General features: G+C 52.1%; 4 protein-coding genes across 4 annotated transcripts; 2 read left to right on the plus strand and 2 right to left on the minus strand.

The window, feature by feature from the left end:
- Window positions 1-1,828: 1,828 nt before the first annotated feature.
- M406DRAFT_330736 (uncharacterized protein) lies at window positions 1,829-7,709 on the plus strand (the record flags this gene model as incomplete). The annotated part of the gene is made up of 14 exons (XM_040920554.1): window positions 1,829-2,031; window positions 2,158-2,654; window positions 2,898-3,028; window positions 3,176-3,250; window positions 3,324-3,354; window positions 3,565-4,121; window positions 4,734-5,038; window positions 5,090-5,440; window positions 5,870-6,158; window positions 6,264-6,736; window positions 6,802-7,063; window positions 7,152-7,243; window positions 7,404-7,440; window positions 7,542-7,709. 14 exons carry the CDS (start codon window positions 1,829-1,831, stop codon window positions 7,707-7,709), a joined length of 3,471 nt encoding a protein of 1,156 aa, XP_040775351.1.
- Window positions 7,710-10,059: 2,350 nt separating this feature from the next.
- M406DRAFT_259837 (uncharacterized protein) lies at window positions 10,060-14,060 on the minus strand (the record flags this gene model as incomplete). The annotated part of the gene is made up of 2 exons (XM_040917323.1): window positions 10,060-10,968; window positions 11,073-14,060. Coding segments are annotated over 2 exons (3,897 nt in total), but the record flags the coding sequence as incomplete, so codon positions are not given.
- A 1,270-nt stretch (window positions 14,061-15,330) lies between these two features.
- On the plus strand, window positions 15,331-16,317 carry M406DRAFT_220698 (uracil-DNA glycosylase; the record flags this gene model as incomplete). Its single annotated transcript, XM_040915572.1, has 2 exons — window positions 15,331-15,713; window positions 15,771-16,317. Coding segments are annotated over 2 exons (930 nt in total), but the record flags the coding sequence as incomplete, so codon positions are not given.
- A 1,238-nt stretch (window positions 16,318-17,555) lies between these two features.
- M406DRAFT_346525 (cation efflux protein) lies at window positions 17,556-19,905 on the minus strand. Its single transcript, XM_040922199.1, has 2 exons — window positions 19,190-19,905; window positions 17,556-19,057 (listed from the first exon to the last, which is right to left on the minus strand). Exons 1-2 carry the CDS (start codon window positions 19,741-19,743, stop codon window positions 18,013-18,015), a joined length of 1,599 nt encoding a protein of 532 aa, XP_040775354.1. The 5' UTR covers window positions 19,744-19,905; the 3' UTR covers window positions 17,556-18,012.
- Window positions 19,906-19,975: the final 70 nt, after the last annotated feature.

Raw genomic sequence — 19,975 nt, forward strand, 5'->3', positions numbered from 1 at the left:
GCCGAGAGGGGAGCACGGATGTCCCCTAGAAGGCTAACCAGGAAGGGCCGCTTACCACGCACTGGTGAAACAAGTCAAATCCCAACGATGACCCCAGGGCGTATAAAAATAGCTACGTTTGGCACGCTCATAGCCTACACACGGCCAGTGGCAATTACCAGATCAGATCTCACCGCTCCATCCTGCTACCGAATTCCTCATGAGGATGCGGGGCATATGTAATCATGATGTTGCAATCATCTGCGGTGTTGACAGCCTTGCATTAGGTTTCCCATCCTTCAGAAACAGAGCAAGGAACTAACTGCCCTTAACACCCTCACTAAAAAGAGAGGAATATTTTGAGGCATGGTTGTATATATACTTATACCACCACTGCCAAGGCGCGCGCCTTTGTGACGGTTTGACTGCATTGCTAGTAAATATAAATATACCGCCCAAAATGGTTTCTAACTTATGGTTGATTAGCAGTTGCCCGGGCGTGCCGATGAAGCTTGCCACAATCTCTGCAAACAGTCTTCACAAGCGCAAACATCAAATTTTTGGCTCTCAGCATCATGCAACACGGATCTCACAGGGTGATTGAGCTGGAAAGTCTGGACCCGGATTTGAGCATGCAGGAACATAAGGTTTGGGCTGTCCTAGTCGGCACATGTTGGCAGAATGGCGTATTGGTGCTGGCCAGGAAATGGCCACAGTCGACCTGATTACTATCTCAGAGCCTCCGGCCCGATATGGCCGTACCCCGGCCCACCTTCCAAGCAGCATATTCACTTGCCTCCGATTCTGAGCCGAATGAATGCTGTAAACGCTCGACGTACTTTTCAGCAGTTGATCTCGTACTTTTAAAGTCCTCAACATGTCCGAGAAAGAAACAAGCAGCCCGCCTCCACGAGAAGAGTAAAACCTACACACTTAGATGAAAAAAGGAAGAGGAGAGGATCAGAGCGATATTTGAAGCCTTGACTTGGGCGGCTCGGATGTTCGTCCTCTAAACACTGATTGTCTACTTGATTCAGCGGTTGGGGGGCACTACATTTACATGCGACAATTATCCAGGACATTTTCTGCAGTTGGCTCTTAGTCTCAGTGGCGCAGGCCGCGAAATGTTGCCTACCTTCCTGAAGTAGTATACAACTGGGAGCATAGCCAATCACATTGCAGCAATGAACCTCAGTCTCCATTAGCGCCCTGAGGGACAATGATGAAGTAAGCAGATTAGAGCCCTCTACTATCAAATATACCAACAGTATTTCGTGTGAAGCCTGACTAATTCGCAGTAGACTTTTCTCAGTTGCAATGGTCTGCTGGTATAATACATGCGATTTGGAAGCAAGTTTCATTTATACTTCGACGAACTGAAGGAAGGCTTAGTAATTTTCTCAGTTTTCTTTGCCGCCATCTGCGCAGCCCCTTGTTTTGCCTAGTTCTCGCAATTTCAGCTGGTCCCTCCAGCCTGTCTTGACTAGATTTGAGTCGTGGGTGATAAGGAAGTACAGTCTAATATGGGCGCTTGGAAACTCAGCATACCCTGGTTGGGTATTCACATCCGTGATGTGATGTTCACAGCCTTCCGCCCCCGCACGCATACAAGGGCTAGGGCACAGCTGAGCTGTGGGCGGCAATCAGAATCACCTTCTAAAGACAATAGATCACGCCAAGTCACTCACATCCTCTCTCAACTGTGGCCTTGTTCTAAAGGATGTTACTCAAAGTCTTGTCCCACGCACCTTGCCTGTTGTCCATCCAGTGTGTCTTTACAGAACTCAGCCTGACCAACATAAGGCATTCACTGGCTTCTGATTACCTTTGTTGCCCACTTGCAGCAAGAATGTCTGTCCCTTGGGTGCCTCTGGAGAAGGACGGCGTCACAGTTGCGCAGGCGCGGGAGTTGGTCAACGCAATCGCAGAGAAGCACGGCCACATCGACGATGAAACCTGGCAAGAGCTTGATAAGATCAGTGCTAAAGCCAGGGAAGAAATTCGTCAAAGCTACAGAAGCTTAGCCAATGCCGCTGCGTCATCTATATCAACGTAAGTCGACAAGCCTTTCTGGCGCCTGCCTACCAAGTACTTAAGTACTTGAGTAAGGACGTAGGCGTGCCCCAATGCCAAGAAGTCAGCGTAGTCCGATTATTTATTAATGGAGATCACGCGAAGGGTGGCCAAGAATCTGTACACAAGCAACGCACGATTCGTGTTTGAGCTGTTGCAGAATGCCGAGGATAACCATTACACCAATGCTCGAGCACAGGGTCATCAGCCCTACGTCGCATTCGAAGTCCACGAGGATCGTGTCATTATTGAATGCAACGAGGACGGGTTCAATAGGGACAATTTGGAAGCAATCTGCAACGTCGGCCATAGCTCTAAAACAGGTGCTCAAGGCTACATCGGCGAAAACGGTATTGGCTTCAAATCTATTTTCATGGCGGCGTATGAAGTCCACATCCAATCTGGCCCCTACTCATTCTACTTCAGGCACCACAGCGGAGATTCTGGTCTGGGCATGATCACGCCCGTCTGGGAGGAACCTATGGAACAATTGTCTCAACACATGACAAGAATGACACTTCTTCTCCATGCTACAGGTGATCCCGCCGCTTTAGCATCGCAGCGCCAGACGATGCGCGAGCAGTTCAACGACTTGCAAGAAAGTATGCTCCTCTTCATGCGAAACCTAGAGGTGATCCGTATCTCGTTCTTCGACAGCAATGATGTGCTTCAGACCTCCACCAGCTTCTCGGCCTCGAAGATAAATGCCAACAGAACAATATTGACCAAGACAGTCACGAAGAGAGAAAAAAAAAAAACCGAAACGACTTGTCAAACTTATCATGTCACTCAGCGTACCGTGCACAACTTGGCAGAAAATGAGAATCGAACCTAATCGGAGACAGAAAAGCAGGCGCGAGCCTACGCCAGTGCCGAAGTGATACTTGCATTTTCTCTATCAGCGGATAGCAAGGCATTTATAGTCAAGCCTCAAGATGTCTATGGATTTCTGCCAATGAGGTATATGGGCTTTTCGGTAAGAGTGCCACCTGTCTCCATGATATGTCTCAATTCCTCTGTTTGAGGTTTCATTTTCAATGGATTGTTTATGTCAGTCTATGAGACGACTTCGCAGCGTGGTCTTAGGAATGGAGCAGAATGTTGCTCTTTGGGTTCTCCCTAGTGCGTTGATCTTCTGCATACATCCAAGGGTCTCTATGTCCATGTTTTTGACTTTAACCTGGGCCCCGAGGAACATGTCTACGACTTCAAGTACACAATGCTTTACTTGCCCCTAACCCATCAATGCTAACTACCTCCTACTCTTCCAGTTCCTCATACAAAGTGACTTCGTGACGCAAGGTAATAGGCAGGATATCGTTGTCACGTCTGCGAGGAATCGAGGCATTCTTGACGGCGTCAGTGCTGCGTTCACCTAAGCCGTTTCGGAATTCTGCTCCGATTCGAATCTTCGATATACCTGGATGATATTCTTACCAGACAAGGATTAATTCACCCACGACAAATTCTGGTTGGGCCTCGTTAACGCGATACGGCTGAAACTCGGTGAAGTATCAACAATGCTACCGAGGAGTGAGCGTGGCCTCCGTAAGATCAACGAACTCCGAATCCTTCACCCAGCACAATGTGATAGCAAAGGAGAGCCTTTGTTCAATGATCTCAAGCCTGAGATATGGTTGTCCAATAAGCATCTCGCTAGCGACATCAAGATTCTCCAGAACTTTGGGTTGAGGCTACCCGACAGTACTGTGTTCTTGAGAATGATTGAGCAGGATCTGAGACGACCAGGATCTCGCATGAGATGTGAAGAGACAGATGAGGATTGGCACACCAAGACAGCGAAACTGTTACTGAGATTGATTGAGGTGAACACAAGCGACCAGAATCTGGAGCTGCGCAATATGGGACTGATTCCCGAGCGAACCGGGTCTAGTGTCACCTGGATCTCGTCAAATATCAGTGACAAGATCTATCTTGGCGAGACCGAAGGGGGGTTTGTCATTCCCCGAAGTCTTGCTCTGCGGGTCGTGGAAATCAAATCATCGCGAAACCCGGCACGTGTCGAATTTTTCAAAGAAATGGGTGTTTGTGTGGCCGATCCAAAGATGGTGCGCGGCAAAATTCTGGATCGACATCGAACACTGAGAATTCCTAGATTGACACCACTCATAATTCCTGCTTCGGTCTTGTTCACGCAGCTAGAATTTCTTATCTCACAAATCACCTGAACTCCGGGCGGCTTCGGGATGCACTAGTACTCTCCGATCAACGACTAGGGTTATGGAATCCTGAGCAGAGAGAGCCTCTGTATGTCCCGGACGATGACTGTTACGGGGCACAGGAGCTTCTCACAGCAACGGAGGCTGGAACTGAGCCAGGAAACGGGGCGCCAGGGATGTCTGCGAGGTTTCTGCACCAGTACTTCATGGATACCCCCCCCCCCCCCCCGACAAACCACATGCTAAGTCACCTGAGTGGGTTGCCTGGTTGGAGGTTCATGCAGGGCTGCGAACCACACCGAGGCTGATCGACACATCAACCAATGGCCTCTCTGCTGAATGCATTTATGTTGCAAAGCATCGGCCAGAGCGATTTTTGGGGCTTCTACGAAAAACATATCTTTCTGAGGGGGAGGATGTGAATATCTGGGATATTGTGAGGGAAGAATGCAAACATATCGAGGTTCTTTGTGAAGGTAAACGCATGTTTCTCTATCGAAGACCTATGTCCCGCTCCTCGACCTGCAACAAAAGTGTGAGCAATACTTACCCGAGGGTGAGGTCTTTCCCTTCCTCAAAATCGACGATCATCTTACGAGGGAGACCTACGATCAGATGCACTGGTCCTTCCTTGACCGCTTAGTCGGTGTCAATGTCACAGAGGATCTGGACTTCTATTTGGCTATTTTGAGCCACCTTGGCGGATTGGCAGTGCAACTTGGTGATTGTGTCTTTCGTCTATATAACGTGATCTACGCAAAATACACAGAGTCGGCAGCGAAACCCGTGGCTAAGACCAAGATCAGGTTTGTTTTTCTCTTCCCCGGACAATAAGTGTCTCTACTAATTCGGACCAGGAATTTTTTCGAAGAGGCGCCAATCTACGTACCGGCATACTCCGGATCTTCACCTTCGTGGGCTTCGATGAACGACTGCCTCTGGAAGGGATTGCATACTATGGTCACCGCGAAGCCCCTTTGTGCTCGTTACACGGAAGCATATGCCAACATGCCAGTCGAGTTGCGCAATGTGGAAACACTGTTCCGTGTTGTGCTTGAGATCGAAGACTGCGGGTTGAACGAGATAGTGATCGAGTTAGTCGAGCTGAACCGCTACAACGAGGTCTACGACAAGAATGTCTTCTATTTATACCAGGATTTCAGCAACCTCTGCAAGGACGTGACAGGAGTCGAACAGAGGTCTACGATGTCAGTCAATATTCCCATAAGAGAAGTTATATCCCCTTTTCTAACATGAAATTAAATCAGTGACATATTTGACACGCGAAACATCATCTGTGTGCCAACTGAAGATGGTTGTCGCTGGTACTCTCTCCGTGATTGTTTGTGGTCAAGCAACGCACCAATCCAAGGGAAGGTTACCCTGAGCGAGCATTACGCAGGCCTCGAAAAGATGTTCTGCGACTTTCTTCAGGTGAAGACTCTTACCTTTGAGATCGTCCGTGATGAACTTGTCCGGTTGGGCGACAGTCAAGAAAGTTCTGCTGCCGATGTCAAAGATAATATAATTTCTTTGAGCTCCTTTCTTGCAGAGATGGAGCCCAAGGACTACCGCAAAGCGACTGCGTTACGTACAGCTAAAATAATTCCGATCCGGCACCCTGATGGAAGTGTCAGCCTTGATTCTACTGCTGCTGATTTTGTCATTGTCGACACAACTCCACTGGAAAGCATCTTTGCGCGTCGGGTCAAGACACTTGACTTCTCTCTTGATGAAGTCCACCTACTTGGCCCATTCATTGTATGGATCGGTCTGGGGAAGAAGTACATGTCGGTCATGGTCAAAGAGGTCACAACGGTTAATGGCCAGACCAAAGAACCCACGCGGCGTCAGGAACGCAAGATCAGCCCGAAGGCACACGCTCTCTATCGGTACAGTCCCGAGTCTCTCTTGAGCTACTACGCTGTATATTAATTACTTGGATTGCCTCACAGAATCGCCTGTCATTACGGCAGCCCCAGGTTGCACAACTCCAACACCCCGCTCTACGAAATGCTGCGCAATGCACAGGTTTATGAGACGAACGAGATAACTTGTGAATTGACCCTCTCACAAGACGGGGAAGTTCATAAACACGTCAAGGAGCACAGCGATCTTCATATCCGAGAACGAGGAGCCCAGCTCGAGATATTCATCTCCCGGGACAGGAAGAGTCAGCATCTGGTGTACCTCTCAAAACTCGGTCCCCGTCTATTTGACTGGCTGCTACTAGATGCAAGCATGCGGATCCCCGACGAGCTTGCCTTGAGAGGCCAATTCGCCATCCAGAAAATTCTGAATATCACCGAGCGATCGCTCTATGAGCTAATACTAGAAGAAGACGGTATTGCTAATGCCGACGTAGAGGATATGTATGAGAGCACAGAATCGGAGAGTGGTGAGGATGAGTATGATGATGAATTCTTGAACCCGCTGTTGGATCGGACTTCGATACATGCAACGTCTGGTTTACGCAGCTCTGGATCCATTGGCAAACTAGCCAGGTCAGTCTGCATGGCATTCCACTCTAATATTACCTTCAAAAGCAGCCGTTAACCGCGTTCAATAGTGCTCAAAGTCCCGGTTACGAGGATTTAGACCTAATTCCACACGAGATTCCAAGACAAGACCATTATCGAGATCTTCTCTGCCGGGTCGTCTCTGCTGCACGGGCGGCACGATTTAACAGGGGAGACTCGTTCGACATGTCTGGAATGCTCTCAGCTCTACCTCTTTCCGGTGACTCTAGGACCAGCTACGGTGATTACGAATTTGAATATTCTTCTTCACTCGAGCGTGATATAAAGATTGGTGCAGCAGGAGAGCTTTGCGTAGGTCTTCACTGGCCCGATTTAAGCTAATAATCGGCCTGTTGCGAGAAACAATGTGATGTTGACTAACATGGTATCCTCGCTTCAGGTATTCGAACTGCTGAAGTCCCTCTCTCTACCGAACTTCTCCCTCGCTCAGTGGCAGAGCACAATCCGGCACTACGTCAAAGTTCACCCCGAGTACGCTGGCATTCATCGCTGGAGTCACATGGAGACAGCTACGAACACAAGGGGCATTGACAAAGCTGCTCATCGACAGTGGCCACCTCGAAGGAGCGCTTTGGCGAGAAAGGAAGCCAATGTACTACCTTGAGGTAGAGACGACGACGGGGCTGTGCAGCACGCCTTTCTACATGAGCCAGGCGCAGTACCGACGAGTGAGTGGCCCTTTCCCAGCTGCTCCCAAAACCCCCCCTCGCCTACGATTCTGTGTGATATTGGGATGAAACTTCATTGGAGACTGACTTTCCTATGCCAGATGCACACCCACAGGAATCAGACGGAAGCAGTATACGTAATCTTCTGTGTGTTCGAGATTCAAAAACAGCCTGTTGGCATCAGGGTATTAATGAATCCTGCCGAGCTAGAGGCGGAAGGCAAGCTCGAGTTTACGGCAGAGAAATGGTCTGTTAAAGTCACTTCGTAGACATGTTTCACCGGGTTGGGTGCTTGTGGTCTGCAATTTTGTTTTTGGATAAAGCATCATTGATGCTTTCCCTGGTATTTAGGCTGCGTGAGTGATTCTAAGTCTCTTATATATGGTTTCTTCCTGCTTATTACCCGGGGTGAAGTCTGTCGAAAAACTCTGCCTTAGTTTCAGCTGCCTATTTATGTGTATGCGTCTAGGCCGTAGATTCTACCTTTACTTGTCACTTTCTACGATCCACGTTCTATAATCTACGTATGTCAAGTAACAGTGGCCGTTGGAAGCCTGATCAGCGCCACGGCTGCCAAAGCGATTGCTGTCGTCACCATCATTGCTCGTCATGGGGGTACTGGACTAGTTGTTTTTTCTTCTTCTTTTTTTCAGGGGCCATTCATGGTTGCTGATCCCCTTCCCCGAACTTCAATGTTCCAAATGGTCATTCATTTGGATCGGCTGCCGGAGTCTTAGCGGCACCTGGGTGACCCAAATGGTAAATCAGAAAGCCGTTCTATAGCTTCGAGTTGTAAGTACGTTGCATACCCCTTGACCTTGAGGGATTCGCTCTTCAGCAGCAGGGAAACAGGTTGCATTCAGGAACGGATAGCATGGTCTTGATGGTATCATTATTATGAACTACATATCCTAGTCCGCACGTTCATTTGCATACTCCAAACACACATACACACATGGTCGCCATGCACGAGGCAAAGTACAGACCAGGCTATACTTTGCGGCGTTACACCACGCGAACAACCACTTCATCTCCTACCACGCCGCTCTGCCTCGAGCAGCTCGTTCCTCATCTCGAAAAACACATTCTCTGCCTGGTAGAACTGTTCTCTCGTGAGACCTACTGACCGGAGTGTCTCAAGTCCGTTCTTGAACTGATTCATAAGGCTGTCGAACGTGCTTGACCCAGACTCTGCGTTTGGCTCATCGATGTTTGTGACACCCTGGGGGGCCTCTTGTTCAATGACCTCTGCGGGCTGAATCGACATAGCAGGTGAGATTGCACGAGAGGCTATTGGAGACTCTTCTCCGCCGGATGCCTGGTGTTCTTCTCTCGTAAGTTGTGAGTGTATAGCCTCTTCGTCATCTGTCTGCTCGTCTGCATCCCCCATGGGCTCATCTGGCTGGTCGGAATTGGCCGTGCTTTGCGGCTGGGTTTCCTGGACGGGCCCCTCCGTTGCTGGAGGTTCCTCAGAAACCTCGTGCCGAATGGGAGAGCTGCCATCATTTGATACCAAAGACACTTCGTTTGCATGAAGCTCCTCAGCTGTTTGCAATTGTACACGGTGATCTATGCAGCCCCCGTTAGCATTCATGACTCGTTGCAAACTGACGTGTTGTACGATTCTGACTTACCCTCTTTGACAGCAGCAGCAGCAGCAGCAGCAGGTTGGCTATCAGGCACCTCTTGTTGATCATCCTGAACGACATGATTATCATGTCGGGCTTTCTTGCCGCCACCGCTGCTGTATACCGAAGACGAGGCTGATCGTCTGCGTTTCCTCAGCCATTTTCCGTTGCCCGGGGAGACGTTCTCAAAGCTGTCCAGTGACTCGGATACCGTAAGCTGGTGAATTGGAGTGTACAGGCTGTTGTTTATGTGTGGACCTTGCGGAGCCTGGATGTTGAGTGGTGGCTGCGAAGACTGAGTTGGCTGAGAATTTTGAGAGGCCAAGGCAGCACGTTGGGTCTTCTTCGAGCGTCCACGTCTCGGTTTGTTAGACTCTGCGCCAGCCACCTCGATACTATCGAGAGCCTGCTCAGGTGATTCGGAAAGTATATCGCTGTAAGCTTTATACTCTCTCCTCTTGGGTGAGCTCGATTGCGAGCTTCGTAACGGAATCTCGATCCGACCAGTCCCAAGATTTCTCATACCATTCTCGAAAGAGGGACTGACGTCAAATAACTGACTGTTGGCGGTTTGGCGAGACGGATGCCGCACACTGGCAGACAAATGGCTTTGCCTGGTGACTCTCTGGCTGGGCGTGGGCGGCAAAGGACTACTAGGCGCATCCACAAACTCATCGTTGTCGGACTTAGGGGTGATTTCAATGGCACTGGATCGCAGTCGTCGCCCGGATGGAGTGGACTGAGTTTCGTTGATGGTAGTTGACACTGGTGCTGCCGCTGGCACAACCATTTCCTCGGTGGGATCAAAGAGAATGGTCTCCTCAATGATCTCTGTATCAACCTCGGGCTGTGAGGACGTGCCGGTCTCCTGTTCCACGTGGACATCCTCGTCATTTTGAACCAAAGGAGTTTCGTCATCTAGCCGCAGCTCCTCGTCGACTTCGTCTAGTTCCATGGATTGCGAGGCCGATGCAGCCTGCAGAGCTAGGTTGGGAGACCCAGAAACAGGGGATGATGAAAATTGCCAGTCTACCAGGGACTTGTTGCTTGTCGCTTGCGACTTGAGTTCGGCGAGGAGGCGATACGTTCTTGGCTCAGGCGGCGAGGACGGCGGATCGGTCATTTCCTGGTCGTGAACCGGAAGTGATATAGGCCGCCCTCGCCGTGGTGTTGGAGTTGAGGTGAGACAATCTTCATAGTCTCCTTCACGTTCCGGGGTCAGTGCGCGAAGTGATTCCGTGCACACAGAGGGCTGTTGCACATTGGCTGATTGTGCCTTCTTCGTCTTCTCAGTTGGGCTAGACCGTATCTCCGGGAACATGGCAGCAGTCTCCTGTTGTCTCTCCCGGATTTCCTGCTGTCGGTCCGTGAGTAATTGAGATTCCTGGGCGATCATAATGGGCGAGAACTCGATAGCAGCAAATTGTAGCTGGGAGTCCTCATGACGGAGCTTCGGCTTCGGGGTGTGTCCTTTAGACTTGGTCCTAGCTTCGGGCGTTATTTGCTCTTTGCCGTTGAATATTTCGGTTGCATCGTTCAAGACCTGAGCGGGAGAAGGGCGGGATGCAGAAGGGCGAGGCTGAGGTATCGGCTGTAGGTTTCTGAGAGGCGTTACGGACAGGGTGTCGATCTCGTCTTGAGATTCGATAAAGTTATGGCGGATCTCCTCGGCGTCGGGTATCTCCAATCCAGGGCGGGTAATTTCGACAGCGGAACCTAGTGATGCAAGCACTGTCTTGAGGGCTTCGGGATAGTCAATTTGCTCTCTGTCTTCATAAATTCGATTCCACGCCTCTGCCGTAAAGCGAATTATCTCACGATGAGTACTGCGGAACGCAGCGCAGAATAGCGGCTCGATGGTGGCTAGGTGCAGGTTGTCCGCACTTGTTTGAGCAAGAATCTTGCAAAGCCTTTGCCAGAGTGACCGCACCTAGACAATGTTAGTAATATTCCAGCAGCTTGAGATCATGTTGAGTGACTTACTGCCTCAGGCACACCAGGGACATCAGTTTTGGTGATGCGATGGTCCTCGTCCTCAAGCCAGCACATGAGGCCTGTCTGGATGGCAATCAAAGCTCGAAGTTCGAGCTGAGGATGAGCGCGCTCAAAGAAGCTTTCCACCCCACTCAAGAGCTTTGTGACTCGATCCAAATCGCAGGACCTAATGTGGCCATAAACCCTCTCCAGCACGCTGACGAGGAGCCTGTACATATTGTCAAATGGGTCAAACGAAGGATGTCGTGCGCCGGCGTTTGATGAGCCCCAAAGACGTCTCTTCGCGGCATCAAGGGCCTGCTTGTCCCGAGGATGAGTGGAAACAGCCAATATCTCGATTGCTGCGTCAAATTGACGTGTCTGGATCCCACCCGCGTGCTCATCCAGAGACATATCCTCAATAGTACCTGCGAGCTGTTCAACCGCAGCGACCGCGACACCAGCATCGCCAACTTCATCTCTCAGGCGAGAAGTGAGCCTCTGGAAGAACCGATTCCAGTGGGTCCAGGGAAGATTTGGGCTTGACTTGAGACCACGCTCCAAAAGCTTGACCATATCACGGTACTCCAGCCCGGTATTACTCCCCGCCCCAGGACTGCTACCCAGAGAGCCATGCTGGCTACGTTCAAGAGGTGCAGACATCTTGGTAGCGCACATGACCCATGTCCCGCATGGACAGTGTGCATCCATGGGTAGGAGGCGCAATAGCTCTTGTGCAAGATCAGCCTGTGCCTTCGCATTCTTGCCGGTGAAGAAAGGGGCGAAGGTAGAATCAAAAAACTGGATAGTCGTATTATCGTCTGGTATGCCGGGCGGCAAGTGACAGAACAGAAGGAAGAGATGGTGCAAAGGCAGACGCTTCGAGCCATGACTCTTGACTGACCGTTGCGTCGGCGCCGATGGAAGGAACTGATCTTCCTTAGTTCGGACGAAATGAATTCCAGTGAAGGGATTGGGCAAAAGACCGAGTCCTTCCACGAGAATAAGGACGAAATCTCTGGTGCTGTCCAAAAACTCCAAGGGGGTGCACGGCTTGTCATTGAATCCGGGGCGTGGACCTTGCTTCCACGCTACCAACAGGAAGGTGAAGGCTTCCGCGACAAACTTCGCAGTGTCATCGTGTAGCTTAACGTCTTTGGTGGAGGCAGAGGCCACCGACTGAACAAGTGCCCGCCACAAGTCCCGGAATGGGCTACCAGCTACTGAAATGCCGGCGAACCCATGTGCCAAAATTGGGCCGACGAGCTCAAAAATGTGGTGTGGATTGGCCCTGATCCATTTCGACTCAATGGCAGGCAGCTCGTCGTCCTTGACCAGCATGGGGTCTTTGATGCGGTCTTCCCTCCACACTCTCCTCGTCTTACAGTCGAGCAAGCCGGTCAAAATGGCGGCAGCCTGTGTCATGTTCGCTTTGTCTCCCTGCTCACTGTTGATGAGACGCTGCAGAAGTGGTGTGACGCCCATTTCCCATACCTCATTCAACATTCTCAGGTTCATTTCCGGCCTGAGAGCATAGTAGTAGAAGTTGCGGATGGCACCCAATACGGAATCACGAAGACCCTTGCGTCTGAGTTGGGAGAGAAGAGGCTCTCGGATGAGGCGGAGAGCGGGTTTGTGGTCCAAGCGGCGATCGAGAAACAATCGATACGTAACACGGCTCCAGGCAAGATTGGCCTCTTTTCTCGTCTGGAGGTTGGAGTGGTTGAAGGAACGCTTGATGATGTCTAACCAAGGCTTGAAACGATCCCACTGATCAGGACTCGGGATGAACAAGGTGATGACGCTCCAGATTCGCGGAACGAACTGTGATTCATCCTTGTTCTGGAGCATGGATCCCAGACGCTCGATAATGTGCTCGACGTATTTTTTGTCTTCAAGACTCAGATTGAGAAGGTCCAGGACCCGGCCGACTAGTCTCTTATCTTTATTGAGGGTGAAAGCAGCGTCGAGGCCCAGTCTTGCGGCGGCTGAGCGTATCTCACCAGCACTGCTCAACATGTCTGTGAAGAGATCCTGCAGCCAGTCCGAGTGTGCCGCCATCTGCTGCGGACACTGGGGAACCAGCTTCTCATAGACGTGAATCCTACTTTGAATGATGCTCTTTCTAGACAGGTGATTTTCGATGTTATGCAAGGCAGTGACAAGACGGCCGACCCTCTCGAGACTCATAACTTCAAGAGAGAAGTTCTGCAGATACAATGCTTGCATGAGGTGTCTGACGACCTCTTTCGGAGCCTGCTCGTCCTCAAAGGACCGCACGCAGTGTTCCACGAAAAACATGCCAAACTCAACGGGAATACTTGACGCGATGCCGGGAAAATGTAGGAACGTGTGGAGGAGCTTCAGGGCGGAGGTCACCATGGGAATGTCAACAGTACCAGTCGGGGTCCTGTAAGATAAATCTCGCTGGATGAACTGCATGAAGAGTCCCATCTTCTCCTGGAGGGCGATCCGGTCGGGGAGGTTACTGGATGCCTTCAGCGCACGAAAGAGCATGATGTAGGCGTCGACTTTAGACTCCCTATCAGCTCCAGCGAGCTGTTGGAGGGTGGACTCGAGCATAGCTGCAATATTGACCTGGCCCGGCTTGTCGATATCCAGATACACCCCATTTGCGGGACCAAGCCTATTTGGCACAGCAGTCTGCTTCAATATGCTCTTGACGGGTCTGGAGCTGCTGGACGGGAGCGATAGGGGCGTCTGCTGCTGTCTCCTTGAAGGGGGGTCGGTGTATATTGGAGGATCCTGGTATTGGGCCTGGGAAGAGAACCCAACTCGTTTCCTCCGTGCCGTCGAGTCTCCAGACGAAGTGGTGGGAGACAGCACACCGGGGGGCGTCTGTAAACTTCGCGGATGGCTGAGCAGCTGCTGTGGAGCAATTAAGTGCTTGGAGAGGACGTCGAGGTCATGGCTGGCCGTCTCCCTGGGGGGAGTCGGGGGTCGAGCTGGTAACGATTCAAGAAGACTGCAGTGGTGATCGTCTTCTGCCGACCCCATGGCGGCGGGTGGTAGGGTCGGGTCGGGGTCGAGGTTGAGAGGGTTCGCGTGTCTGCCCCGACGAGAGGCACGCCTGATCTCGAAGACCCAAGGTCTACGTTGACGATGTGGTTATGTTGAGGAAGCTGACCATGGCCGAGACACCAGCAGCCGTCGCGAGCACGATGGTGGGAATGTCGAGGACGCGTCGAGGCGGTTGGACTTCTAGGCAGCGCGTCTGCGGATCTTTCCAGAGGGACCCTGCACTAGAGTGGGTATGAACGAATTGGTTGTGGCGCACAAGAGGCAATGACCTCTCAGAGCTCTCAGAGCAGCAGACAGAACTTCAACAACAGAAAACTCGGGGACATAAAGCATAGGACTTCTATTCGATGCCCAAGTCTCCTCTTCTCCAAGGTTCGTGTTGGGACGGTCGTTGGATCGATGCTCGGCCGCGCTTTGGTGAAGACTAAATGTGCAATATACGGGAGCTAAACCATGTCCACTGTAGAGAGCTAACTGAAGGTGGGGCTCAGAATCCCATTAAACGCGACCTGCAGCGCGTCTCCCTCCACGGTACAGGGCCCTGGCACCGCGCCGCCCGTCATTTACGCGTTTTTTTCTCGCAGCTCGTTCTTAGCTGTCAAGGCCCCTGCCCACTGACCACCCTGCTAATTTTCTCCCCAGAAATCCCCTGTGACCCGCTGCGCGCGGCGGGCGGGCGCCCGCACAGAGGCCTAATGCAAAACCTAATGACGGCACGTCTTGACCTCTTCAAGCTTAAGCTTGGATTCCTGCCTCGTCTCATCTCAACTCGTCTAAGCTGAAGAGGAAGCCCAGCCATTTTCTCCCCTCCTTCCCTTCTCCCTTCCTCTCTCTTCCTTCCTCTCTTAAATAGGTGCAAGCAAGCTGTCTTCTTGTCCATCCTCTCTTCCTCCTTTACTACCATTGGGACTCAGCTCAGGAACCCCATCCGTCAGACAGTCAAGTCGGTTAGTGGTTGTGGTCTGACTGACGTCTATTCCCTTTTTTGTTCTTCCAGCCTTTTCTTTTTTTGTTTGAGTCGTGTCGTGTCGTCACCACCACCACCGTCAAGATTCCGCGTCTGCTTCACTTAGCGATACCCCATTCTCCTTGTGCCCTTCTCCTCTTTTCATTCTTTTATTCACGTCCTGCTGTTGGACATCTGTCTTTCCTTGATCAATTCTCAAATTGTGTGCCGTCCACACGCCTGCTCTCGACGAGACCAGCAACTTCTTCCCTTCCTTCTCTCACCACAACAGCCACCACCATGTCGTCCATTAAGCGCAAGGCCACTGGCCAGATTGCTGGGTCAGATCCCAAGAAGCCCAAGCAGAATGCGAGCATCACCTCTTTCTTTGGTGCTCCCAAGGCAACTTCTACGTCTGCAGCCCAAGGCTTCATGTCCTCTCCGGCCTCGTCTGCTGCCGAAGCTGCTGCCCCCAAGTTCGATAAGGCTAAATGGGTGGCCTCCTTAACCGATGAGCAGAGGGAGCTTCTCAAACTTGAGATTGACACCCTGGACGAGAGCTGGCTGGCCCAACTGAAGGGCGAGATTGTCACCAGGGAGTTCTTGGATCTCAAGAGATTTCTCGACCGTGAGGCTGGTGCGGGCAAGAAGATCTTCCCGCCTCGGGAGGACATCTACTCTTGGTGCGGTCCCACCCAAATCTGAATATTCATACCTGGTCTGTGCTAACCACCCCACAGGTCTCGTCACACCCCCTTCCATAATGTCAAGGTCGTCGTCATTGGCCAAGACCCTTACCACAACCACAACCAGGCTCACGGTCTGGCCTTCTCCGTGAGGCCACCCACTTCTGCCCCACCATCACTCAAGAACATGTACACCTGTCTCAAGAATGACTATCCCTCCTTCGTCCCACCACCCAACCGTGGTGGCCTTCTCACTCCTTGGGCGAAACGCGGCGTGCTTCTGCTCAACACGTGCCTGACGGTGCGTGCTCATGAGGCCAACAGCCACGCCAATCGCGGGTGGGAGCGCTTCACGCAGAAAGTTATCGACCTCGTTGCCGCACGCCGGACCCGCGGCGTGGTCTTCATGGCCTGGGGCTCGCCTGCGGGCAAGCGTGTGCAGAAGATTGATGGGAAGCGCCACCTGGTCCTCAGGGCCGTCCATCCTAGCCCGCTGAGTGCGTCGAGAGGCTTCTTCGACTGCGGCCACTTCAAGAAGGCAAACGAGTGGCTCGTGACCAGGTATGGTGAGGCGGGCGAGATTGACTGGAGCCTGGGCCCCCAGCCCACACCAAGCAAGAATGTTGACTTGGAGGAGGATGTTGATGAGGACTGGGAGGCCGAGGCTGCTGCTGCGATCACCGAGGCCGAGAGCAAAGTCAATGTGATGGGCCCCCCGCCGACACCCTCTCCCAAGAAGGGTGACAGAGTCGTGACCCCCGACATGACCAAGGCCAAGGCTGCCGGCAAGGAAAACGGAAGGCCTGATATTCCAGCGTGACTAGATGTGAACCTGTTCTACAGTTTCAAGTAAAGCACGTGGAACAGGTTCACAGGATGGAACATCAAAGGACAGATGCATATACGCTGCGGTACTTGAGCGTGTGTTTTTCTTCGGTCCTCACCACATAGGAAGACGATTTGTTTCGTCATTCCCCCCTTGCGCAACGCTGGATAGAGCAATAATGCCCGCTCTAAAATACCAGATGAGGTGTACATGAACCCTTACTATCACTAGGGGGAGGCGACGATTGGACAAAATGGAGACCGTGTCGGTTGGGACAGAGCGACCACCTAACGACTGATGTAAATGTACGAAATGTATGGCTGGGGGTTGGGACTACGAGAGTGAAGTTGTCTCATAATAAGCTCACGGTATGGCCAGACCCTGACTTGGGCTGGGAAGTCTTTCATTGTTTGGTGCTGGTAACTGGAAACCGTCTTGTCAATGCAGAATGACCATAGCATACTTCTTTACGAATGCAATACTTTGGATGCTCAAGCATCCTCTGCTTCCTACGTCTTCTTACTTATCTCTTCAAGAACACCCTCAAGCTCATATCCTATATCCCTTCAATTTCGGGAACTAGACAAGTAACATCACGTCAAGCCCTGTTCTCACTTTCCAACTAGCAATTTGCAGGCCTTTCATAAACTCGAGATGCACTACGCCCAGACCCTCAACACCTCTCCAACTTACTCGTGCTCCTAGTCTCCAGCGGCCAACCAGCCATGTCAGACCGGGACGTGTGTATAATCGCCACTCAACCCTCAGCACTCTCCAATCGCTCCCCTTAGGGGACGCCTCCACTTGCAGTGAGGTCAGTAGCTCCAGCTTTGCCCTCACTCGGGGGAGGGTGGAGGTGGATGGGACACTGCAGCTGAGTGGCGTGGTGGCTTGTCGTTGGGAATTTGCTAGCTGCTCCAGGGGGCTGGGGTTGGTTGGGGGGGGGGGGTATGTTTGCGAACCTTGATATGAAGAATGAGGGGAGGACTGGCTGAAGGGTCTTGTGGAAGTTTGGTATGCCCCGTTGTTTTCACTATTTATGCCGGCATAATATGCTACAAAGAGAGAAAAACATATGCAACCACCAACGCCATTCCAACCTGCCGACATCAACCATGACGCCTTTTCTCTTCTGCGCAATGCCGAAACCCGAGGATATACGCGATCATCGGGGAAACAAATACAAGCAAGCCACTAACACACCACGAGAATAGACTATTAGAAAAAGGATAAGAAAACGAAAAGAGAAGCACTTCTTCGTGATTAGAGACCTAATCAATGAATATCAAGGCCTGAGCCTCCGACTGTTTTATGCGTTGTTCTCTTCCTGTGGCGAATGAACCAAACCAATGCCTCTGAGACACTCAACCCTCATGTGAGCGCCATTCTGAAGCGTTTCTCAACAAGCTCATAAGATTACGCCCCGAACAAAGGGAACCGAAAAGCCACGGGCGACATACACATTGCATCCTAGTGGTCATGCGCGTGCCCAACTTCTCCATGACTATGTGCCGAGTGGCTGCTGCAGTCGCTCCTCACCGAGTCATCCACGGCCGTGGCACTCGTTGAGCAGCACCCTTGTCCGACACAATCATCGACGCACTCCAACAGGCATGCGCCCTCGTTCGTAGCATTGCATCTGCGCATCTCAGCGGTGCCATCGATGTTAAACACCTGCTCAGCATCCTGCACGTGGCCGTGCGTCTGGTCAAGACAAAACTCGGGCTGGATGGTCGCGGAGTGGATGCCATATGCGTGCAGACACCGGCGCACCCGTCTAGCTAGCTCCATGTACTTCTCGCCGCCAGCCTCTGAAATGGGGAAGGCGACATGGATGTGCATGGACGCAACGATCTTGGAGTCGGACAGTTGCCAGATGTGGACGTGGTGGCAGGTGATGACGCCGGGAAGCGCCTCGATGTCCTCGCGGATATCTTGGACCTCGAGGCCTTCAGGCGTGGCCTGTAGGAGGATCTTGGAGGTGGCGAAGGTGAGGGGAAGAGCGGACTTGAGGATGATGAGGGTGATGAAGAGGGACACAGCCGGATCGGCGTAGTACTTGCCCGGCCAGTCGGTCAGCCAGATGATAAGGGCCGTGACGATGACGCCCACGTTGCCGAGAGCGTCACCCAGGACGTGCAGGATCATGGCGTTCATGCCCATGTCGGCGTGGTTGTGGCCATGACTTGACTGGCCGGCCTTGCGAGGCTTGTTGTGGTTGTGGGTGTTGTGCAGGCTCGAGTCTCTCCTAGACCGACCCCGCTTGGGTGCAGAGTCAACGTGCTTACCGTTGACGTTGCCCACGCTGCCGCTTCTCTTTCCAATGAGAGGTGTGTTCTCCGTCACCTGCTCGCTCACGGCGGCATCATCCACATCGTCGCCGCTGTCCGAGCTCAGCTCCTGAGGTTGGGGTCGCGTCGCTGCAAGGATGTCCTGTCGGGAGAATGAAGGATAGATGCTGATGTCGTCAATGCTCGTGACGTTGTTGCGACCGGTGCTGCCGCGGCGTCGCGACCTGCCACGGTGGGATGCCCTGCTGCCAGTTCTCTCGGTTATCTGGGAGGTCTCGTCGAACGATATCCGCTTCGATCCCATGGACGCGGAGCTCTTGTGCTTGAACTTGGATACCACGACTTCGGGAAGGTACTCTAGAATGGGGCCCTCGCTCTCGTCTCCTGCCTGGTTCGCGCCGACCCTGCCCTCTTCTGCCTCGCTGAGGTCGTTGTGACTGTGTCCGTGTCCATGTGCGTGTTCGTGCCCATGTTCCTCGTCGCCGTGTTCGTGCCCATGAGAATGTCCATGTCCTCCAAGTACCAGAAATCCTACCAAATTCGAGGCAAGGCCGAGTGAGCCAACGATAAGGATCAGTTTCGGATTCGAGATCTCAGGCGGTTCGAAGAATCGCGTGACGGCCTCGAGAACGATCGAGACGCAGAGGGCGATCAGAAAAACGGCATTGAAGAAGGCGCCAAGAATCTCGGCGCGCAGCCAGCCGTAGGAGTACTTGTCGGTGGTAGCCTTCTGCGCGAGGCGGACAGCCCAGAGTCCGACCAGGAGGGAGATGATGTCGTTGAGCATGTGGAAAGCATCAGCCATCAAGACCAGGGAGTGGACCAGAAAGCCAGAGATGAGCTCGACAAGAAAGAAGGCGACATCAATGGCCAGCATGATGCTGATACGAGTAGACTTTGACCACGCCATCTCTCCTGACTGCTGGAGGGCTTGCTGCCCTCTGCCCTGCACACAATGGGTGTATGTCGATTGACCACTGGCAGTAGCTTCGTGGAGATTGGGTGGTCAGGGAAGTCGTGGGTGCAGGGACCCAAGGCTTCTCTGTTGTGTTCAGAATGTTTGAAGATGTTGTGTGTTGTTAGTGTAGAATGCTGAGCGACGTCGCTGTCCCTCAACACAAGTAAGAGTGGGCAGATAGACC

Source organism: Cryphonectria parasitica (assembly GCF_011745365.1).
Source record: "Cryphonectria parasitica EP155 unplaced genomic scaffold M406scaffold_5, whole genome shotgun sequence".
In the NCBI taxonomy this organism is placed as follows: domain Eukaryota; kingdom Fungi; phylum Ascomycota; class Sordariomycetes; order Diaporthales; family Cryphonectriaceae; genus Cryphonectria; species Cryphonectria parasitica.